The sequence below is a fragment of the Lemur catta genome, chromosome 6 (genome assembly GCF_020740605.2).
Source record: "Lemur catta isolate mLemCat1 chromosome 6, mLemCat1.pri, whole genome shotgun sequence".
NCBI classification, from domain to species: domain Eukaryota; kingdom Metazoa; phylum Chordata; class Mammalia; order Primates; family Lemuridae; genus Lemur; species Lemur catta.
The window spans coordinates 4,813,747-4,837,675 of NC_059133.1; the positions used below are offsets into that span (position 1 = coordinate 4,813,747).

The 23,929-nt window shown below is 59.5% G+C and overlaps 1 protein-coding gene across 2 annotated transcripts; it reads right to left on the reverse strand.

Annotated features, from left to right (window-relative positions):
* Positions 1-625: 625 nt before the first annotated feature.
* PARVG (parvin gamma) lies at positions 626-19,847 on the reverse strand. 2 transcript variants are annotated; one of them, XM_045552826.1, is made up of 14 exons: positions 19,832-19,847; positions 19,419-19,514; positions 17,635-17,727; positions 15,644-15,708; positions 14,044-14,146; positions 12,878-13,018; positions 11,848-11,963; positions 10,845-10,900; positions 10,197-10,219; positions 8,962-9,020; positions 8,721-8,789; positions 6,528-6,629; positions 1,393-1,465; positions 626-953 (listed from the first exon to the last, which is right to left on the reverse strand). In XM_045552826.1, the coding sequence occupies exons 3-14, from the start codon at positions 17,708-17,710 to the stop codon at positions 844-846; spliced, it is 993 nt and encodes a 330-aa protein (XP_045408782.1). In that variant the 5' UTR covers positions 17,711-17,727; positions 19,419-19,514; positions 19,832-19,847; the 3' UTR covers positions 626-843. The 2 variants fall into 2 exon arrangements, with proteins under 2 accessions (XP_045408782.1, XP_045408783.1); XM_045552827.1 differs by lacking the exons at positions 17,635-17,727; positions 19,832-19,847 and having other exon boundaries at positions 19,419-19,788.
* Between the last annotated feature and the right edge of the window lie 4,082 nt (positions 19,848-23,929).

Here is a 23,929-nt window from a genome sequence, read left to right on the forward strand (position 1 = left end):
AGACGGCCCCCGCCCTCCCCGTGAGCCTCACCCCTCCCCGCCTGCGGGCAGCAGCTGGTTCCCATCAGGCGTGGGCTCGGGGGTGGGCGCCGCCCCTCCCTGGAAGCCAGCGCCGGAACACCGATACACCTGTGTTCAATTCTACAAGCTTCTTTTCTTTTCTTGTTTTTGGAAAAACATACGCAGAAAACATGGAGTCTCACTGGAGAGAATGGGGACCCTGGCTCCCTGGGGACAGGCTGGAGACGACCTGGACCCACTAATCAGCCACAAAGATTTCTTCTTTGTGACTTTTGGGCAAAACTCACGATCGCAGCTGTAGGCGTTGGCGCGGGCCATGGTTCCTTTGGCAAGTAACTGAATTCGCTTCTCCGAGGGCGGCGGGCTTGGTTTTGGAGCCACGTCGGGGCCCAGTGACGGTCGGCACGGGCAGCTGGCCAGGGCCTGGGCCACCAGCCCTGACACCCGACAGCCTCCCGCCCTGGGCAATGACAACGGCCTCCTTGAGGGGCTGCCGCCGCCCTGGACCAGGGCGAGGGGCCGCAGAGGAATCGCAACACGGCGCTGAGCTCGGATTGGCGCGTATTTAACGGCCCTCCCCGGACACCGGAAGCTCCCACAACCCTCCCAGAAACACTTTTATTAAAATAAACCGAGCAAGGACAGATGTTGGCTCAAAACGGATCCACACCTAGTGGGTTCAGAGATACTCAGACGATGGAAGCAGGAGACACGGGCAGGAGGGAGGACGAGTCGCAAACACAGGCACGCAGCAGGCCTGGGCCCCCCATCCCCCTCGGCCCTCCAGCCGGCAGGCCCTGAGCCTTGGAGGAGCAGCGGAGGTTAACTCGGGGTTCCGCGGGGCGTCCCGTCCACGCTGACTTTCAGCTTGTGCTTGCAGAACAGGCTGTAGAGCACGCGCAGGGTGCTCTTGGAGTCCTTGTTCACGATGTCTGCAGGCCAGAGGGGGCAGGGCGGTGGGTCAGGCCTCGGGGGCGGTGACCAACCGTCCTGGCAGGTGGGACTTTCAGTGCTAGAACCAGGAGCGTCCCTGGCAAACCAGGACCAGTGCCCGACACGTGACCCTGTCTCCCCGCTCCCGTCCAGTCCCCCACGTCCCCCGTGCTGCCCCCGACACAGCAACTCCTCACGGCTGGCGTCTCTGGACAGCCTGTCCCCAGAGAGCTCTGTCCCCTACTCTCCCACGACCTCCCCCACTAGGGCCACAGTCCCCTCTGGGGAAGCCTTGGCAAGCGCCCATTACCCACCCACCAGGCAAGAGGACTCCACCCGCACGGGCTCCACCCCACACCCTGCGCCCCGTCCCGGGGCTCTCGAACGAGGCTGGCCACCCAGGGCCGGTTCCAGCAGTGGTGTCTGCCACACACTCACCTTCAGGGCTGACGGGGTAGCTGAGCAGGCCTTCGTCCTTCATCAGCTCCAGAGCCAGGGTGACGTTGTGCAGCTACGATGACAAGGCCCTGTCAGATGTCAGCAAAAGGAGGCAGCCCCAGCCCAGGCCCTGGGCCCTAAGTGCCAGGCCCGTCCTGTTATCCATGATGTCAACCCACATTAGCCCAAGCTTCTGCCAAGGTGTGAATCCCTGACCACAACCGCAATCCATGGTCATCCAGTGTCCCCTTGCAGCCCCCATGGACGGGGAGCTCACCCCCTCACACGAGGGCCCACACGTCATTGCTCAGCCACTCAATGCCCTGCTCTGAGCACTCGTGCATCGAGTGAAGCAGGCAAACATGGAGGATGGCACCCAGCAGAGGCAGGGAAGGCTTCCTGGGGGAGGTAACACCTGGTGGGGAGTCCTGCCAGGTGAGGAGGCCCAGCCAGGGAAAGGAGCAAGGATCCGTGAGTAGCAGAACCCCCTCGGAAACAGCCGAGTTTCCCTGGGCAAAGCACAGTTAGGAAATCAAGGCTCGGAGCCGCCAGGAGCTCAGCACAGCTCCCGAGACAGACAGTGCTGGGACCAGCCCACGCTGACGCAAAGCAGGCTGGGGACAGTCCTTTCTGTCTTTTGCACGACCCCCACTCCTGCCTGGGCTGGAGCCTCGGACATGGCCCCCTGCGGAGCCCACCTGGGGTTCAGACCCTGGCTCGGTCACTGGGAGACTCGAGCACGTCAGTTCGACACCCCCACCCCGGGCCCTTCACTGGCATACCTGCAAAGGGGGTGCACCCCAGCGAGCCTTGCTCAGGCCGCCAGTGGGACCCCTCCTCCCAGCCCCCTCCAGGGGGTCCCCCCTTTTCATTCTAGGTTCTCCCTTGGGCCTCGGACAGAACCCAAGTGACCTCACCCTTCTGCTTTGGCAGCGGCCTGGTGTGTCAGAAGGAGGGGGTGTGGGGTGAGGTGGGACATGCTCCTAATTTGCTGTGTGACCTCCGACAGGTCCTCCCTTCCGTGGTCTCAGCTATCCTCAGATCCACCGTGGGGCTGGACGTCACAGCCTGGTGGCCCACCACGCCTGGTGCGTTCCCTCCCATCTGCCCAGCCACGCCAGCTCCACCATGCACTCAAACAGGCGGGGCACACCTCTGGGGACATCCAGACCGCAATGGAGTCTCGTGAGCAGCCCAGAGCTCCACCTGGAGATCCAGCCACTGTGTCCCCAAGGCCTCCCCTAGGCTGCAACATTCTGGGAAACAAGGGCTGCAATTGTTTCTAGGGTTCACGTTCCCATCGCAAACATTATCTGCAGGTTGCACAGACAGTGAAAGTCAGAGTGAGAAAGCCACACAGAGACCCTGGACCCAGCACTGTGCTTTCTGCCCCATAGCTCTGCCTTGGATGTACTGGGTGAGCCGGCATCGCCTGAAGCACCGTCCCGCATGCAGAGGGAAATGGGTACCAGTGGCCAAAAGGTTTAGGAAACTGTTGGGTCAAACAAAGTAATGTGGAAGCCCTTCACTGCAGGACTTCTCAGAGCCTTGAACATGTTAGTGGGTATCATGAACCTTCAAGACTATGCATGTTTCCCCAAGCTATTTGATCATAGAACCAGTTTGTCACAGAGCAACTCATGGGACCAGCGTTTTGGAAACACTTCCTACATTCACTTAGTTAAGAGATATTTATTAATCACATGCTATGTGCTGGCCATGCAACAGGGAAACAAACCAGCTCCCTGCCCTCATGGAGTTTACGCTTGGGGACTTGCTGCTATTGATGCTAAAAATCATCGCATCTGCTCTGTTTGTCATACTCTTCCTCTACGAACCAAAGATCACGTCCTGGAAGAGCTGTCCCAGAGCTGTCTCACCACACTCTACCCAAAGTACCATTTTTCTTTCACGCACAGTTTGAGATGACAAAGGTAAAACTACCCTGTCCCACGGAGCCAAGAGAAGGTCACGACCTTTGAGTTCAAATCCTCCTGGGGCAAAATAATTGAATGTGGAAGGAAGACAAAGATCCCGGTTCCTGGGGTTTGGTTTCTGCAAAGCAAATGATCACCTCCATCCCCAATTTCCATTCCCGGAACAAATGACAACCTCACACGAACACCATTGACAAGGAAGGTCTGATAACGAGCAATCCAATTTCAAGAGCCCACCCTGCCATGACAGTTCCGCAGGTGTCCCGCTGCCCGAAAGGGCTGTCGTTCCGCCCTCTTCATCTAACGACCTCTTTAGCATTTTTATTCTACATTCCTGCAGCCGAGATTTCCTACAATATGCAGTGAAAACCCGTTTTTGGGGTCTGAGCTAAAGGCGGCTGCTTCCCCCCCACATCTAATCTGGCTCACATTTGGCAGCAGGTTCTAAAATCGGTGGGTTCCGCAAGCTGGCTGTGCGCAGAGAAGCCTGAAATTTTGTCCCCAGCCGGTAACTGGGGTTTGGATTGTGGGAAGTATTGACAGAGGTCTTGAAGTCCAGGGGACCCCCAACACCCGAGGAACAAAGACGGGAGCCCTGGTCCTGCTCTGAGGCTGGGTTCTGAGTCCCTTGCCCCAAGGGGCTCCTCCACCTTCGGGTGGTCCTGCCCTGCCCTCCTCCTTGCTCACACTTCAACGTCCTGCCTTGTGGGTAGAGGCTTTGACCTCCTGAGCCCTGGTCCCCTCCATCCCCTGAGTGCCTCACCCAGGTAGAAAACAGGGAGCAAGCTCGGGCTTTGGAGACAGACGAGCCTGGGTACCAGTCTGACCTCCACTGTACCCGGCCGTGCGCTCTCGGCCAGATGACTGTAGCTCCGAACTGTCTTCCCACGTGGAAATGAGCTCCTAGCTCAGAGGCCCAATGTGAGGAGTCATAGCAAGCTCACCTGCCATGCCTGCAGGAAATCACATCACCAGCCTGATCCTACACCCCTCTCTGCACCCACACACTCTGCAGGGGCCCCCCCCCGATGTCCCCACCACGGCCACAGGGCCTGCTGTGGTAGCAGCGTGCCAGTCCCCAGCGGTGGCCTCTGCTGGGGTGTTCTGCTGGGTCTCCTGTGTCCCAGCTGCTGGGCCTAGGAGGAGGACGAGGGGCGTGGGGCACAGAGCCCTGCCCGGCCCAGGAGGCCTGGTCCCCACCCGGCCCTCAGACAAGCAACAGAGCCCAGCTGAGCCTCCATCAGCCAGACTCGGCCAACCCGCCCACCCGTGAGATAAATGACCACGGATTGGAGCCGCAAATGAACGCAGATTCAGACGGTTTGTTACGCAGCATCGGTGGCAATGGCCGACTGACGCGGTCCCTCTGAACGGTGCGAGCCCAGTAAGTGTTGACTCTGTGCCTACCACGCCCTCCAGGCCCACGGACACCGTCTGCTCTGGCCCAGCTTCCCAGCTCTTGGCAACCGAGTCAAGGGCACCCCTGCCGCCGGCAAGGCAGAGGCCACACCCGCTGGAGTCCCGCAGCCCCGCCCTGGCCTGAGACTTGCCACTGAGATGCAGCTGTGGCCTGGATGGGAGCGGGGGATGTGGCCAGGGGGCGGGCAAGGCCCCATGCCGGGAAGCACCCGGGAGGTCAGCTGTGCTGGAAGCAGCGGGGAGGCTGGGCTGGGGGAGTGCCCGGGGGAGGGGCTCAGGGGAGAGGCTGGACGAAGGGCCCAGGTAGGGGGAGTCTGGGGGGACCCAGGGGAACCTAGCCTAGAACTGGGCCCCAGGCAGGCCCAGAGGCCTGATCCGGCACCACAGACGCCCTGGGCTAGCAAAAGGGACAGAAAGAGCCCCAGCAGCTGGCCCGGGAGCAGCACCCAGCCCTGCCTGGCGCCCTCCTGCCCCTGCCACTGGGACCAGGCCTCCAGCATCACACCTCCTGTGCAGGGCAGGGCAGGGCGGGGGACCAGGGACCACAAGCCCTTCAGGGCTTCCTCCTTGATGGTCCCCCGGCTCTTTATCACCTGTGTGGCCTGAGTGGGGGCAGGGGTCATCAGCCCATTGCAGAGACAAGAAGCCTGAGGCATAGGCAGTGAGCTGGTGGGAGGTGGACCAGAGAGGAGACCCAAGCCTCTCTCCTGGCAGGGAGTGATCATTCCCTCTGCCAGGCCCGGGCGAGTGGCCACCCGCTGTGGGCCTCAGTTTCCTCATTTGCAAAGCAGTGCCACCCCCCTGGGCAGGTCCACCAGGTGGAAAGGGCTTTCTCGGCAGGGGAACAGCCCGTGCCAAAGCCCAGAGGCGGGAGGGAGTGGTGAGCTCAGGGCACGGGTGGCCCCTACGATAGGGGCCTGGGTGGGGCTACAGGGCAGAGGGCGGTGGGGCCGGGGGGCACAGAGGCTGCCAGGAAGAGGCGGTCAGGTCTGCGTTCCGGGGCTCAACCGGCCGCTGTCCCCTCAGCTCTTCGTCTCCCTCGGCTTCGTGGTTCTCTCTGTCCCTCTTCCCGGGTCAGCCTCAGCCCTCCTGCCTGGACCAACGCCAGCCGCCAGCCTGCAGGGCCCACGTGGGAACTCCTGACTTCCGCCCCCCCAGCCCCTGCAGCCAGAGTAAACCACAGACGCCTCCATGACAGCTTCCTGTTCCTGTCCCCTCCGAGACTTTGCTGACGCTGCCCCTCCCCTCGGGAGCTTCCTCACAGCTCTGCGACCTCCCAGCCCTGCTCTGGCACGAAGCCTCTCCTGACTCCTGGGATTACACCAGCCTCTCTCCTTCGGGTCCCCTTCTGACCCGCGCACCATGAGCCAGCACGCTCCACTGTGGCCCTGGCAGTCCTCGTGTCACTGGGAGGGACTACGGTGGGTGTGCGCCGGGAGGGCCCTGAAATCAGGAGCTGTGTCCGGTTATCTCTATGTCCCCACAGCACAGGCCTCCAAACAGGCCCTCAGGGAACGGGGACATGGGTGCAAGGGTGGACAGATGGACGTGCAGGTGGATGGATGGATGGATGCACAGGTGGGTGGATGGGTGGATGGGGGGATGGATGGATGGGGGATGGAGGAGTGGATGGGGGGGATGGACAGGCAGACATATAGACAACCAAACTTCCCTTCTACCCTTCACTCCACCTGGAAGTGAATGCACAGACTGGTTGTGTCATTTCTGTCTTCTATCCACCCAGAGTAGACCATCATGGAAGATCTTTGGGAAACTTACCATTTCTGCAGGAGAGTTAGGAGTGAGGTAGAATTCCTTTAAGTGCAGAAAGAAGCCTTCCAGTTGTCCAATCAGCAGGAGTAAGATGACTCCATCTGCGAACTACAGAGGAAGGGACTGGAGGCTCTCACCTGGGACAGGCTGGATCCAGACAGGCTGTGTGGCCCTAAGGAAGCCACACAACCTCTCTGAGCCTCAGGTTCCTTTTTGAGAAATGGGGAAGACATCCCCTACCCCACGGTGTTGCTGTAAATAGTGGGTACCAAGCACTGCAGGCTGCCTGGTACATAGTACATACTCAATAAAAAGCCATTTCTAAACTCGCTGTGGAATAGCCTCGTATCATTTTTTAAACAACACACTGTTCCATGAGCTACAGAAACACAGGGGAAAACAGAGTTAAGTATAAAATTACCCCACCAGGAAAAGGCAGACAACCTCACACCGGCTCCCTCTGCTGCCGCCACATTAATATTTCTGTCTGTTCTGTCTGTATGTTCGGAGATAAAGCTGTCGTCCCTGCCACCTGCATATCATATGCTAATGTAATCCCACTGAATCTCTTCAAAGATACAAAACACAAGACGGGTATTGGAGGAAACCAACATTCAAAGTCTTTAATGGAATTTCCTCATATCAAATCTGTTCCAGTATTATTAGTTTGGGCCTGAAATCTTCTCTGCTGATGTTCCTTGGTAACACAACTGGAACACCAGAGGCTTCGACACCCTCTCTTATTGAATAGTCTCTAAATACCACCTTCGCACGCGCCGTTATCCTCCAAAAGCCGTTATATTAGCAAGGGAGAGATAAAGATGAAACAGGCGGAATATAAACCTAAGAGACTGTCCTGTTTATACACACATAAATGTCATAAAACTACAAACTATCGTTTATTGCATGTCTACAGCATGCCGGGGAATATACTAAACACCACATCATGTATCACTCACAATTCTGTGAGATTGATATCCTTGTACCCATTTTATAAGAAGAGGAGCCTGAGGTTCAGAGAAGTCCAGTAACTTACCCAAGGTCACACAGCTAATGTGGAGGATATGTCCTTGGAGCCCAAGGGTCATAAGTGGCAAAGGCAGGATGGAAATGTGGTCACCTGGCTTCAGAGTCTGGTATTTCTACCTTGCCATGTTGCCACCATATCACACACAAACTTCTGTGCCATCATGTGAGGTGGGTATAAGCACGAACTCTGCTCCCAGCTGCCTGGGTTCAAATCCAAGGTCCACCATTTATCCTGTGTGACCTTGGACAAGTTAATTAACCTCCCTGTACCTTAACGTCCTCAGCATCCGTTCCCACCGCAAGGGTTGTTGGGAGGGTTCCATGAGTTCACGTGTGGAAAGCACTTTGCTCAGGGCCTGGCCCATAGTGGGGGCTTTACTGGCTTTAGCCACCAGGCACGGGAGCATGTCAGCCCAGCCCGTCCCTGGCCACTGCCCACCCAGAGCGTGCCTGAGGGGTCGGCAGCTCCAGCTGAGAGCTTCATAAGCCATTTGGTCCAGCACTCGGCACAACCCAGGTGGCCTGACGCCCACAACGCCACGTCCAGCTGAGGCCACCAGGTCCAGCAGGCTCCATGACCACCCAGAAGTCCCTCGGCTGGCGGTGAGCTGCCCTGCCCCTGTCCCCTGCCCGAGACCATGTCGAGGGAACACACGGGGGCACAACAGCCAACTGCACAATGCTGACCCCTGAGGTCCTGCTCCTGCCCCCAGGACAATTCGGTTTGACTCTGCCGTGGTGGGCTGAGCTCCTCTGGTGCACCTGAGAGACGCGGAGCCCGCAGACGGCGGGACTGTACTGTCACCCACTCCTGGCACACCGCACAAACTAATCAGCGCTGTTTGACCAAACAGCACACAGGGAGGGCTCCTGTGCTTTCAGCCTTGGTATCTGACAGGCTAAGATTAATTATGAAAAAAAGTCCAACAATGAAAAACGATAAGAGCTGAACTGACTCCAGGTTTGTAAAGTGCTCCCACGGTCCCTGCCACACAGGGTCCCCACGGTGCCCCTGGGGGGCAATGCTGCCTGCCAGCCACATCCCGTCAGGGAGGGGGACTTAAGGCTCCAGGAGGTGACACAACCCCCAGACTACACAGCGGGTCCCCTCTTTCCTCCCTGCACTGAGTGGCACTTCCTTGCCTGGGGACCCCACAGCTGAGTCCCTACCTGAGTGTCCAGATTCTGCACAGACAGGCCCAGGGAGTCCAGCTTCTGGTTGACAAAGCTCACGATGGCCTAGCCAAGGAAGAACAAGGGCCCCAGGCCTGGGTCTCGGGTTCGGGACCTTCCCGCCTGGGGTGACAGAAAGCACCCCCCACCGGCACGTGCTGCACAGCAGGTGTGGAGTGAGGGCCATTTCCTCCCACGGGGGGCGACCAGAGCCACCTGGAGCAGTGACGTCCCCTACCTGTTTCACTGCGTTCACCTTCTCCGGAGCCAGCTTAAATAATTCATCAAAGACGTCCTCTGCAGACACAGACCCAGTAAACACCTCATTACGACGCTATTGTCTTTGTGCCAAACAGGGAATTTTTTTCACAAGAGTTTCTCAGCATAACCAGTGCGAGGGGAGTTGTAGCTTTAGATCACGGTTCTTGAATGAAACGGGCCTGGATGGGAGTGGCTCCCTGGCTGTGTGGCCCCGGGGGAATGGCCTCCCCTCTCTGTGCCTCAGTTTCCTCATCCATGGAGTATGGTTGGCAATACAGATCAAAGGTGATAGCCGATGACACGCACACTCGGCACGGTGCCTGGGCATGCAGTAGGACTTTGGTCGATGTTGGTGCCTTCCGCAGCGGACCCCCGTCACTGTGCTTGCCCGGCTGCACCCTCCTCGGGGCACTGGCCCTCCCCCTCCCAGGGCCCTGCAGGTGCTGCCACGGACGGCTGGCCAGGGCCTGACTGGGGCTGACGCGGGTCCAGCCTCCTCCCCGGTTCTCCATTGGCAGAGGGAGGAGGGCAGCCCCCCCACGAGTCCCTGCCACGTGCCAAAGGCCAGCTCCCTCACCACTGAGTCCTGTGGCTAAGTGGGAGGGTGCAGGGAGGGCAAATGGTGGTAGGATGGGTGGGGGGGTGCTGGATGGAAGGACAATGGATAAACAGACAGGGGGCTGAACTGGCCAGGCCGCCTGACTAAGGAATGGATGAATGAAAGAAACAGCAGCCGAGCAACTGATTGGCGAACGGCTCTGGTGCAAGAGCAGAAGCCACGTTACTGCCCACTCGCTCCGGAGCATTCGCTGCGCAAGCAACACATTCATGAATTACCTTCTTCAACCCTCACCGCCTGTTTAAGCAGTGGGTGCCATAATTAAGCCATTTTACAGATGAGGAAACTGAGGCACAGACAGGTGAAGACACCTGCCCTAATGAGTAGGGGAATTCGTGTTGGGACCCCCCAGGCCACCCGGCTGCAGAGCCCACACACTCCCGGGTGCCACCATGACTGCCCACAGGGACAGCGCCGTGAGGAGGAGCCAGCCCCACGGACAGACAGACAGACCGAAGCAGGGACATGCGTAGCAGTAAGGCTTGAGGTACAAGTAGCAGCCCACGAGGGAGGTGAGAGGACACCCGTCATTCCGTGTCTGCGTTAACACGTGTCGGGCAGGAGAAGTCTTCTTACGTGACAAAAGTACTCACTTGAAGGCTGGTCCTTGTCTGTGCTAAAGGGGACGTTGCAGAGGGGAAAAAAGCAAATAAATGGTTTAAAAAATCAGCAGACCTATAATTTCTTACTACTACAAGCCTCAGAGCTGGCGAGGGTGCAGAGATACTGGGGTGCTCGGGGCTTCCCTGGCAGCTCGGGGGGCTTGGTGGGCAGAAATGTGCAAAAAGAGGTCCACACCCTCGCCCTGAGGCTTCCACACCTAGAACGTTCGGATTTCACTGTTTTTGTGGCCGCTGTTTCATTCTGAGGAGGGTGTGTCACTCAGTGAAGTGCACAAATGGTCAGTGTGCGGCTTGTGCATCTGTACCTGTGCCCACAGCTGTGCGACATTATGATTCACTGGGCAGAACCTGCATCCCAAGCCCAGGAGTTCCCACCCCAGAAAATTCGGCAGGGTGGCTCTGAGGGGGTCGGCAGAGACAGGGGCAGGGTGGCAGCTGTGGGACAGAAGGCTCCCGAGTGCTACCGCAGGACTGAGGGGTCAGCGCGGCCCCCCAGGGGCTGAGAGGAGGCCGCTGAGTGGGGGTCCCTCCCCACGGAGGTCAGGCAGACCTGCCCCGCCCACTGCCTGCGCCGCCCCACAACGCCCAGCCCCAGCCGTGGGCCTCGTCCCCCCTCACCTGCTCTCAGTGAGTTGTTCCAGCAACTTCTCCGACTTCAGACCACTCTTGGTGCTCTAAGAAAGAACAAAGGGGAAGAAATTGCGTCATCCCAGGAAACTCTGGGACCCAAAGCAGCCCCGAGGGACCAGTTTGCTCTGCCTCACCCCAGCCCTGGCGGCCTCCCGGGTGGCCCTCGGCCCTGTGGCCAGGCTCAGCTGTCCCTCCCCGGGAGCCTGGAGCCCATGAGGGCGGGGAGCGCGGCTGCCTCACGGTGGGAGGGGGCAGTGCCAATGAGCACAGCTGATATGAATGAGGGAATGAGTGAGCGAATGAATGAAATCACCTCTGATGCACGGAAGACGTACACACAGAGCCGCAAAGCTGCTTAGTAGAGAACTGTAATCAGTGGTTTTGAAAACAGTAGAGATGCCTTCGGGTTTGTCTGGACGTGGCTTGTTCTGTTGGGGCAGGTCAAAGGCAGCCCTGGGACCCAGAGGCTGGGGGAGCAGAGCTGGGAAGCAGGAGCAGGTGTGTCCCCGGCTGTGGGCTCAGTGTCTGCCCAGACAGAGGACCTAGGCTCCCGGGAAATAACCACAGCACAGCAGTGCACGGGCTCGAGAGCGTCCAGGGCGGAGAAATCCCAGGAGGCCCCTGAGAGAGGACGGGCCACCAGCACAGCTGTCAGTGCTCTGGCGCGAGGGCAGTGCTTTGGACTCAGTGGTGTGAAGGCTCCCGAATGGCCACGAACAGATGGCCCCGTGTGGCCCACGTGCCACGGCTTGCCACCAGCCTCTGCCCAGGCAGATGCTATCTGCTGAGGTCAGGGGGCTGCTGGGCCTCTGCAGCCCGTCCCCAGCTCCAGCCAGCACCCCACGGCCGTCCCAGTGGGACCTGCCATGTCTCACGGCTCCCTGAAGCTCACCCGGTTGGCCCCTGCCCCAGGCAGCACCCCCACCCCAGGGGGCAGCAGTGTGGCCCCAAGATGCTCAGCCGCCCCTTGCATGTACCGGGGTGGCACTACCTCGATGGTGATGACCTCCACCTGGACGCCGGTCGGGAGCGGCAGGTTGGGCTGGAAGCGCTTGGCCAGGGCCACCAGAAGGTGCAGGGTGGCCAGCAGGTCCTTGTTGAAGATGGCTGGGAGGGGAGAGGAGCGCTGGTCAGAGCCGAGGGGGCTCCGCAGCGCGAGAACAGCCCCCTGCAGCCCGGGCTCTGCGCCCAGCCTTCTGGAGAGCAGCCACCTGGAGACACGTGTTCAGAGCCCTAAAAATAACTGCCCTTCGCCTGGGTCATCCCACTTCTGCGACCACAGCCCAGGGGTACAACCCGCCTCGTGGACGGGGCTTTAGACACGAACACGCCCAGGGTGGCGCCGTTTACGGTGGGTGTCCCAGGGTAGGGCGCTGGGTGAGGCATCGTGAGATGTGAGCTGGACGGACTTAACTCAGGGCCAACACTAGAAACGCCGGGTCCTGCGTGTGAGGCTTTAACTGTGGATGCAGGGCAGGAGGCCCGGGCTTGCAAACCGGCTCTGTTACACCAGCACCGCCCGCCTTGAAGAAGCCACTTAGCTCCTTCCAGCCCAGTTCCCCCACCTGGCACATGGGGTGTGAACCAAAGGGAGGGGAGTCTGTGCCAAACTGCTAACGGGGCGGGCAGGGCACGGCGAGGTGCTTTGCCCACTCTCAGTTTTGTCCCAGCAGGCACCGCGGGTACCATTTGCATAGAATGGTGAAAGGGGACGGTTAGCACCCAGGTTAGCACCCATCTGACCCGGCTGGCCGGCGTGTCCTGGAACTTGGAACTTGGGAGAGGCTATCACCTTGGCAAGGGTGTCACCCAGGGCTGTGGTGAGACCCTCAGGGTACAGACTGCTGGGCCATAATGTCTCCCCTGCTCTCGGCTGCCAGAAGCTTCTCCTCCCTCCCGGCCCCCAGGGTGTGCCCCCGCCTGGGCGGAGGGTGGGCGCCTTCTGGGCAGGTGAGGAGCCGAGGAGCAGAAGGACCCCGGCTGCCCGACCCTCCCGGGTGCCCGGCTGGCGCCCCACGTACTGTCCACGCTCCACTTGGCCTGTGGCTCCTGCAGCTGCAGATTCTGGTTCACGGCCTCCAGGACCACCTCGAGCTTGTGCCTCTGGCTGGCGGCTGTCAAGGCAATGTCCTGTGCTTCCAGCTTGAGCGCTGCCAGCTTCTCTGTGGGCAGAGACGGCGTTGAGGGCCCCGGGGCAGGGCGGCACAGCAGGGACCCTCCAAGAGGCTGAGCCTGGCCAGTGCTTCAGACAGCGAGAGCCTGGGAGTGCATTCCTGGCACCAGGCCCTAGCCACCCCGACAGCAACAAGCAGACTTGCCCACCCTCTCCGGGAACACCCCCGTCCACACACAAAACAGGACTGATGGGCACACAGGCCATGTGACATGAGCAAGCCACAGCCCTCTGAGCTTGCTGAGTCGGCCCAGCTCACCTGGACCACCCCGTGCCCGACCCTTGGCCTCCTGCACAGCCATGTCCACTCATCTGCAGGGAGTGGGGCTCAGTGGGTAAGGCCCACATTCCTGGGCTCGTATCCTAACTCCTCTGCTTTCTTGGCTGTGGGACCTTGCACAAGTTACTAGGCCTTTCCGAGCCTCAGTTTCCTCACCGTGAAATGGGCTTAGTGACAGTGCAGTGCTGTTCTGAGGATGAACTGCACCTGCTACCTGGGAAGTGCCAGGGAAGTGTCAGCCAGGCTAGCAGGATCACCGGGCAACATGGCCAAGCCTGCCCCAGGCCGAGCACCGAGGACACAGAGCTGGGCCCGTCCCTGCCCTCCAGGGCCATAGTTCTGTGCAGGAAACACTCATATAGATGAAACCTGACCACACAGTGGCAAAGGGAGAAGGTGACTCCGGGGCTGTGGGGAAGACAGGCCAGGGGCCAGGAGGTGGCCCTGAGAGTGAACAGCCCCTTCAAAGCACGCTGGAGCTTACAGGACTGAGGCAGGAGCACCCCAGGCAGGAGCCCAGCCCTGCCCCAGCTTCCTCTCCAGCAGCCTGGGGCAGCCTGAGGGCAGGGACGGGAGGGTTTCTTTATCTCCCGGAGCCTAGAAACTGCAAGAGGCAGTGTGTGGGGGAGGCCCATCTAGAAAGTGAGACAGGTGATCCTGAACCCCGGCCGTTGTGAAGCCTGGAGGGGTCAGGCTGGGGCGACGGGCCGGGCAGCCCCTGAGCAGCCACTTACGGAACAGGTGGTGCAGGATGAGCCCGTCGAACATGTCCTCCTCCAGGCTGCGGACCACGATGTGCTCGGGGAGGAGAGTGGCGTTGATCCACTCCATCAGCACCTGCAGGCCCCAAGAGACAGCTGACTGGGGGGGGCACTTCTCACCTGGCCCCCACCTGGCTTAGCTCTGCCCTCGCCAGGAACACTCTCCTCCCACCTGCCAACTCCTACCCATCCTTCAAGGCCTGGCCAAACGTCATGTCCTCTGGGAAGCCCTCCCTGATCTGCCAAGCTGAGTTGGGGCCTAATCTGGGCTCCCACAGAACTCCTGCTTCTCTCGGTCACAAGCCTGAGCTGTGGGGCTGTCATTATCACATGTAAAAGTGGGGTGCTACTGAACAAAGACCTACAAATTTGGAAGTAGCTGTGGAATTGGGGGGCGGAAAGACTTGGAAACGGACGCTTGATGGAAAAGCCCAGATTGCCTTGCAGGGATGGCGGGTAGAAATATGGATGTTCAGGGTGCTCCTGGCAGGTCTCAGGAGGAAGTGGGGGTGTGTTACCGGAGGACAGAGGACGGGGGTGGGACGGAGTGATGCGCCCACAGGCCAGGGAGCCCGGGTCTGGCAGCCCCCAGAGCTGGGAGAGGCACAGGACGGGTTCTTCCTCCAGTCCCCAGTGGAACCGAACCTGCCAACGCCTGGCTGGGGACCTCTGGCCTCCAGGACCGTGAGGCCGCATGTTTCTGTTGGCCTAAGCCACCCAGCGTGTGGCCGTGTGTCTCAAATGCTCACGTGGGGCGGCTGGAGCCCCGCCCCACACCCAGGTGTTGCCACTGTGGTGCCCCCGGCCCTGCTCCCCGTGCAGCTCTGCCGGGGCTGTCCCCACCCCGCTGGCTGGCGCTCAACAGGCCAGAGTCCTGGGGATTAAGGCCCTGCCGCTGTCAGCAGGTGGTGTGCTAATACCCCAGCTCCTTGCCCCTCGGGCAGGGGTCCCCAGCAGGCCACAACCAGCTCAGTCACACACACACCACCCCCCCACCCCCCCGTGCCGGCCCCTTCCCTCCCTTGTCTCCTGGGATCACCTCCCGGCTCAGCTACTAACACTCCAACCCTCATCTCAGGATCAGCCTGGGAGGAACCCAAGCTAAGGTGGCGAGTCAGCACCCGTAGGTTTCCCAGGCGGCACCGGCAGCCGACCCACAACCAAGGAGAGAACTGAGCGTTGGGCAGCTCAGGCCCCCGCTGGCCTGTCACCATGGCAACTGGGCAGGCAAAAGGGCCGACAGCCTGGGTCAAACCCCAGCTCTGTCCCCAGGCAGCCATGGGCCTGCACAGGACAGATCACCTCTCTAGCCTCGCTGTCCCCTCCCAGGGACACAGATCCCCTCAGGTCCCATGAGGCTGCCGGGATGGTGCATGAAGGCACACAGTCAGTGCTCAATAAACGCTCCTTCATGCAGGCATTCAGCAGGCCTTCCGGGACCCGCAGGGGTCACTGCCCGCCAGCCTGCGGTCGGGGTGGGGGTGGCCTGCCGTCTCTGCCCGTTGGAGGCAGGTGCCGGGTCTGCCCGCAAAGCTGTCTCCAGGGGAGCCGGGGCTGCTGAGGGTGGCTGTACCTTCTGCAGTTCTTCAAATTTGGGGTCCTTCCGGGAAGTGGGTGGCAGGTATTTCTTCTTTCCTCCTGGAAGCAGAGTGGGCATGTGGGGACCCTCCAGGGTGCTTGGCAGCTCTCCCCGCAGGTCACCCACAGGGCCAGCCCCGGCCCCACGGGGAGCTAGGTCTGCCTCTTCAGCCCGAACGCCCGTCCCTCGCTGCCCCCGTGAGTGCCCGCTCAGCCCCATGCACTGCAATGCTGGTATTTTGGGACGTGCTTACACTCAGAAATTATTTCTTGATTCTCTGAAATGCAAACTTAACTGGGTGTCGTGTATTTTATCTACAGCCCTGCCCACTTAGGCAAAATGAAACCAGGGGTCAGAAAGGCCACCAGCATGCCCGGGCCCACCAGGCTGTGAGGGACTGAGGTGGGACCTGACCCAAGTCCGCCTGCCCCGCGTAGGTGAGACCCGGCTCGCCCCCCGAGGCCCAGCAGGCCCCCTTCCCCGAGGCCTTGGTCAGGAGCTTCCCGCATTCTGGACTCATGGAACCCACAAACTGTCAGGGCGGAGAGGGACCTCTGAGATCAGCTAGTTCCCTGGGGGAAACTGAGTCAGTAGCCTAAGTTGACAAAAATGCATCGCCTCTCAGGTGACCCAGGTGGGGGCTTTTCCTAGACATTCTGAAAACCTTTGAGGATTCCCCAGCCCCGTGTCTTTTGACAAGAGAGGAGGCAAGAGAGTCGAGTGCTAACGTGCCTCGGGGGACGGGCTCTCAACACACACCTGGGGGAGTGGGAGGGGGCAAAGGAATAAAAAAGTACACGGACGAACGTGGTGCCACCCCCTTCCCGGAGCAGTCTTCTTGCCACTCAGAATTATCCCACGTCCGGCTTTGCTTGCCAGAACTACGGGTATCTCTAAGTCAACTGCAGAACAAAAAATAAGTTTTTTCGAGTATCCAAGTCCTGCCACCCTAACTCCGCACTGTCCCCAGGACGCTTTCCAGTCTCGAATGGTTTGCAGACACCACGAGACAGTGGGGACGTCAGCTGGGAGACTCTGGAAGGAGCCCGGCCCCTCTGGGGTCCCACCGGGCTCCGGGGCCCCCTTGGTGCTGGGGTTCCTCTCCACAGCGCCTGCTTTAACCAGCGGAGTTCACAGCATCTAGAAAGTTGCATTCTGCTCTTTTCCCTCAAAGACCTCACACGTGCCGTTCGTCATCACGTGTACGCTCTAACAGTCACGGATACCCTAGTGCGTCCACCTAAAGCCCTTCCTGCTGGCACCTGCGGGCCGCGCCCTGGTGTGCTGTTGTTTGTCCCTTTTAGAGCACACAGCGATGGTGACAGCTCTGGGTACCTGCTGCGTCCTCCTTTTGAACCCTCTCCTAGGAGGGAGATTTGAGGGCAGTGGTCACAAAGTCCCCAAAGGGCTCAAAAGGGTGACCCACCCCACCGAATTGCTCTGACCCCAGGCCCCCCACCCCGCTGTTCAGAGCCCCACTCGTGAGAGGGGAGCAGACCAGTGGCCCCACGTCCCTCGAGGCGTCAGATCCTGCGTGGGGGGCGTGGAACCTGCATGCTAGGGCTGTCCTCGGGTTGAGAATGCAGCTGCAATACTAACAGGGTCGCCTGTTACTCTGGCTTGTTACTCCCTGTGCCTCAGCTGCCTCGTCTGTAAACAGGGGGCCATGACGCCCGCCCTCAGGAATACGTAAGCGCTTAGCGCAGAGCCGGCACAGGGCAGGCTCACAGCACGCTCAGCAGTCAGGGTTCATCCTCAGGGTCAACATCGTCCCTAGCCTGGAGCTGTGAGGCTGCGAGGGGTGACCCCGAGACGGCTCCAGGAGCAGGAGGTGGGGCGAGCATAACGTGGAAGGCACAGGCAGGGGGAGCAGGATGGGGGTGACACCTCAGAAAGCAGGGCACGTCCCCGGGCACAGCCAGGCTCGCTCTGGCCGTGCGGACCCTCACCCTCCGCCCCGGCCCTCAGACCCGCACGCACAGCACCTTGCGGGAGCTCCTCCGCTGGCAGGTCCACCGCCTTAGGGAGCTGCAGGAGGTTGTAGATGGCCTCCGGCTCCATCGTCCCCCGCGCCTGCCCTGGAGGACGCCGGGACAGAGAAGCCGTAACCTCACTCAGTGCTCCTCATCCCCTCTAAACAGGAGGCTCGGAGCAGGGTGGCCTTCGGCTCCGTGGACAAGTCACTGCGCAGCCCCAGGCGGGGGCAGGGCCCCTGGCGAGAAGGGGCCTGCAGCCAGACCTCACAGGCCGGGGGCACAGCCCCAGGCAGGGCTTGGCGGGGACACGGTCCTCCCTTGGCCAGGGTCAGAGCCGCCTGCCCACTGCCCCCTGCAGCGCTGCACAGGGGCCCCCACGCCTGAGGTCAGGACAGAGAGGGGGTGTGGCCTGTTCCTCAGAGCTTGACGGGTCGGGCCCAAGGGGGACTCCCAGGCTGGCCTGCAGGGGCTGGCTGAGGTGAACATAAGGATGGATGACATCATGACATCCCCCAGACCCTGAGCAGAAACTGGCCGCCCCCTCTGGGCCTGGGAGCCCAAGGCAGACCAGCACAGAGCAGGCTCGGCCAACCTCTGAGTGCGTGAACTGGGGGGGGCCATGCCAACACCACCAGACACGTCCCCACTCCAGGCAGACGTGGCTCCCGGGGGTGGCCTGGCCCCCAATCCTGAGTGAGGGTCTCTACAGTGGGGCTGTCGTCCCAACTCTGGCTGTGCCGGAAGGGCCGGCGCTTACAGAGGGGGCCGTCACCGCCTCGTCGTGGTGGTGATGGGCTGAGCCCACGCCTGGGACGGGGCAGACCCAGAGGCCAGCTCAGCCCCCTTCCTGTTCCCGGGCCGCTTCCTCTCCCGCGGCTCAGCGGGCAGGTTTTGCCCTCCCCCGCTCTCTCCAGCCCCCGGTGCTCCCAGCGTTCACAGACTCACCCACAACAGGCGGGGAGGCCACAGCAGAAGTTGGTGGTCAAAGCAGGGAGATGGGGGAGCCGTGCGAAATGGGGGCATTCACAGGGCCCGAGCCACCCCCGTCAGACCGGCAGCCAGCCTGGGGGAGGACAGGGGCTCCAGGATGCCCTTAAGCATGGACGGGGAGGACACAGCCACCGGACTGACTCCCAGCCCTCAATCCCCAAGCCTCCTGCTGGACACCAGGACTCCGGCATGAGGGCCAGGGCCAGAGGAGAGGAAAGAGCCCCGCCTGGGGTCAGAAGGCCTGGGTTCCAGCCTGGCTCCTCCTCCCTCTGGCTGTGTGACTTTGGGCAAACCCCCTGCCCTCTCTGGTCCTGACATACCTTTACAAGGAGGGCCTGGACTCGATGCTGGCCAAAGGCAGCCGAGCGGACACAGACTGGGGAGTTACCCCTAGGGACTCCCAGCTCTGGGCAAGTCCCCTCCCTGCTCCAGGGCCTCAGTTTCTGCAGCTGACAAAGGAGGACTGGCCTTTCTCCCCCCAGCATGGCTGACGCTCAGAGGAGGTTGTGGGATGGAAGCGGAACTGTTCAGGGGCCACCATGAGATCTCCCGCAGGGTCCTCGTGCCTGTGGGGACCTTGACAACTCCTCCATAAAGTGGGGAGGGAGGACCGAGCAGCCGACAAGCGGTGTGGTGGGAGGGCCCCAGGGGGCTCAGGGGCCCACTTTTACCAACTCCCTCCCTGTGCGGCCTCAGCTAAGACTCTGGGCTCATGTCCACATGGCTCCCGGGACCCTCCCTCTGTGACCCCTGGCACCCAAGCATGGTGGACAGGCAGAACCTCCCAGCAGGTGCAGACTCACCTGGGCCCAGGTACCAGGAGGACTCGCCTGGCTGCCTGGCTGCTTTCTCCACGAAGGAAACAAAGGCCTCCGAGCCCGGTGGTGGTCCCTGGGGCTCTGAATAAAAGCAGGTTCCGGGTTCCCTCCCCGCCTGGGGCCGGGGCAGGCCAGGAGGCAGGGGCTCACTTCCTCCAGGCCTGCTCAGCCCTGCAGGCAGCTTCCTCCTCGCTGTGCAGCAGGGCCGGGGAGGATGCCGCGGTGCCACAGACCTACCGGAAAGCTCTGCCCGGAGCCCCAGCCACCGCCGCACCTCCTGGCCACCCCAGCGGTCCCACAGGCAACTCAAACTTAATATTTCTTATTTCTCTCCCTCCCCCATCTTGCCCCAAATAAGCCAGTTCCTCCCCGCCTCCCTCTCTACAAACGGCAGCAACTTGGGCCAGAGCCTGGGGATGAGCCGCCTCGTCCCAGCCACCAGCGCAGCAGCAGCTCCGCCCGCACGTTCGCTCGAGCAGCGCGTCCTCCCACCTCCACCCCGGCGGCCCCTTCCCCGCTCGGAACACATGGGAGCTCCCGCCTGGGCTGCCGCTGCCACCTCCTGCCCCCGCGCCTCCACAGGCCGGCACAGCATTCACTTCGTGTCCCAACTCACTCAAAACCCACGTCCAATAGCTCTTAACATCCAGCCTGCACAGCCTGCCCCCAAGTCCCAACATATGTGACCTGGTGGCACATGTCCGTCCTTGTCCCCTAGCTTCTCCTCCCAGCCACGGTGACCACCCTTCTGTTCTCCAAAAGTGCCACATGCCTTCTTGTTTCCGCGTCCTCGCACATCCTGCTCCCCCTGCCTGGAAGCCCCTGTCCCGGCTTTTGGCATGGCTGAGTCCTCATCCGTCACGTCAGCTCGAATGCCTCCTCCTCTGGGAAGCCCTCCCTAACTGCCTGCTCTATAGGAAGACCTCCCTGCGATTCTTTCCACGGCCTCTGAGGTCTCCTTCGCAGCACTTAAAGCCGCGCCACTGTGGGTTCAGCGAGTCGGTCAGTGGGTGTTTAATACCCGTCTCCCCATCAGACGTGGCCCCTCTTACTCACTGTTACCTGCCGTGCCTAGGACAACACCCGGCACAGAGTGGGCTCCATGAAGGAGGAGCGGCGGCCACTGTTGCCCAGGGCAGCAGGAAGCCTTTCTGGAAGAGAAGGGGGCCTTGGCGGCTGAATAGGAGTTAGCGGTTGAAGAGAGGCGTGAGAACCTGGCATATGCAAAGGCCTGGAGGAGCTCACGGAGAGACCCCAGCACGGTGGACAGGCAGGGAGCGCTTCAGACCCCAGCTGTCTCTCGAGCTTGAATCTTCACGATCCAGGCAGAAATTGTGAGTTTCCGTAGCAACAGGTGACATGCTGGGTGACCACGAAGCTGTCCACCCTCTCTCTCTGACAGATCAGGCAGAAGTGGCCAGATCAGGAGGGAAGCAGGGGTGAGGGGTGCGTGAGAGCAGGAAAGTCGGGTTGTTTATGAGAACTTATGAAAACAACAAAAATTAGTAGTTACTATTGCTAATATTTATAGAGTCACTGACAATGACACAAACGTAATTTTAAGGGCTTTAATTTTGCTGGAACCTGCCCTGTGAGGTAGGTATAACTCTCATACTCACATTACAGAGAAAGAAACTGAGGCATGTAAAAAAAAAAGAAACTAAGGCACGTGATTGAGTCTCTGCCATGCCCATGCACCCACGTGAGACTGGGCTTTGTGACAAGGCAGGGACAGAAGCAGCCGTGCTCAGGGCCATTTTGCTAGGGTGGGCGGAGCAGGCTCAGCCTGGTTTCCGACCCAGTGGTGCTGGTGGTGGATTCTGTGCCCTGGATCACAGCCAGCAGGTGCATCAGTCAGAGTCCCAGCAGCAGAGAGACGGCACATTCCAGGGCTGTAACTGAAGAGGGTTTAATACAGGGACTATTGGGGCTGGGCTGAGGGCACCCAGAGGACTTGGTGCTGCACCCCCAGGCTCACAACGTGTGGGAGCTGTTACAACTCTGAAGCCTACAGGGGCAAAGGAGTGGGTACCCAGAGCGCTGGGTAGGAGCTGTGGCCTCTGGTGGGGACACAGCCAGCCCGTGGCGACCCGGCAGAGGGGCAGAGCTGAAGGAAGAGACCCCCGCCTTCCTCTCTCCCTCCTGCCAGGGCTCCCCCCAACCACACCCAGCTGGACGCCAGAGGCGAGGAAGTGCACAGGTCAGTCCGCAGAGGCCAGGACAGAGAGTGGACGGTGGAGCTGGGAGTGAACGGACAAGCCCAGGAATTACACTTCCGGAGCCGGCGGTCACTTGGCAGCTTCCCAGCCAGGGGCCTCCTTCCCGGGCCGGCTCTGCAGTGTTACTCCGAGAGGACCTGCTGGAGGAGTCGCCCCCGGCCTTCCAACGGCTGGGGAATCCCATCACTTCCTGTATCAGATTCTTTTCTACTCCAGACACCTGAAGTGTTCTAGGCATCTGTGGCCCAACCCTGATGAATATACAATCTGTTTCCAGAAACCGTCGCAGGCAACACATTTTCAAGGCCAGGAACCTGGGATTGGGTACCTGTTCTGGTCGAGTTAAAGGCAGCGAGGACCTCACAGCCATCCGAGAATGGAGTTCTAATAGATCACAGCACATCATGGCAAAATAATTACCTGTAATCACTCGGAACTAAGTGCCTGTTAAATTCCCGGCTTTGGCAGACTGAGTCGTGGTTTCCATGCACAACACAGGCGTGGGTTAGCCAAGGACAGCGGGGTGAGGCCACTCTTCATCATCACACCGAAGGGTTTAAAACAAGGAGCGGCTTTAAATCCTCAGTGTAAGCTATGTTCAGAGTGCCAGGGAGGTGTGCGATAGACCTAAAAGAATCTCTTATCTCCTGGGGCCGCAGGGCTGGTGGAGCTGGAATCAGATGCAGGATCTAACCCTGCACGGTGTGGAATCGCAGCACAGACTACACCCCGAGCCTCGCCAAGCCGCCTCTGTGAGAGGCGGGGCATTGTTGAGGGGCAGAGAGGGACCCTAAGAATTGGAACAATTGACATGCAGGTGAGTCCAAGCACTGCAAGCCCAGTTAAGAATCCTCACAGCACAAGGGCGTATGGAGAGGGAAGGAAATTATAGCATTTTTGCAGAAAATGCACCACATCGGGCAGGGCGGCTGTAACAGGAAGGGGCCAGAGCAACACACAGCAAGGTCTCGCCACGGGGATGCCAGGCTGCGGCTAACTGCTCCCCGAGTCCTTGGGGCGGAAACAGAGGGGCAGCCTCCAAAGGCCCTGCTCAATAAAAAGCAGAGGAAGTCTAGGTCAGTTCAACACAGGGCTGAATTGGGCCACCATGACAGACGGACCTGGGGCAGTTCACCGACCTCCCCGACTGACAAGAGCTCCCATACTGGCTGTTCACCTGGGGGGAGGAGACGCTTGTGGGAGAGGCCGAGTGGTGTGTCCTGAGCACCCTGGTCCTAACAAAACGGTGAAAGAAAAGCAAAACCTCACTGACGGGCAAGAGCACCTCTTTTGCCCAAGCAGAGACAGATGGAACTTGGAAATTCTAATCAGTGGGATTCCAATTGCGGCAGCTGCTCCGAAAGCGATTTCTTTCAGAGCCCTCGATTCCCTGCGTACAGCTCTTGAGCTAGCAAACGCATTTTTCTCTATCGAAACAAGCACAGAAGTTAAACATTCACCTGGTAGGGAGGGCAATACGCTATCATGCCTCCAGCCTGCATAAGTTCTCTGGCGGAGGACTTAACAATTAATTACCCATATTTTCTTACTTGCTGTGTTTCATACCCACACATATACATAAACATATACACACGCATACCTACATGCACATACACACACATATATGAGTATTTCTTGGGTTAATATTTTCCTGGTAATGCTTCTTGGTTTTTAATACCCAAACCTACAAAATGTATGTCTCTCTCAAGACAATGTGATTTTTTTTGTACAAGGTTTATTTAGGAAACACATAAATTACATTTATATCCCAGAAATCTCAATACAAGTTTTGTTAAAAAACATTTTACTACATTTGCTTCTTTTTCACTTTTTCTGAAATATAAATATAGTTTGCCATATACAAATAGTTTGCAGGGATAAACAAAATGTGGTATATACATACAATGGAGTCTCAGCGTTTAAAAGGAAGCGCATTTTGACTGCTACAACAGGATGAACCTCGAGGACATTACGCTAAGTGAGTAAGCTCATCACAAAAACACAAACACTGCAGGGTTCCGCTCAGATGGGACCTCAGAGTAGGCAAATTCAGACACAGGAGCAGAATGGCAGTTACCAGGGGCTGCAGGAGGGGAGAATGGGGCAGTATTGTTTAATGGACATAGAGTTTCTCTTTTGCAAGATGAAAAGAGTTCTGAAGATTGGTTGTACAAAAACGTGAATGTACCTAATACTGCTGAACTGTACTCTTAAAAATGGTTAAGATGGTAGATTGTATGTTATGTGTATTTTACAATTAAAATTTTAAAAAATTAA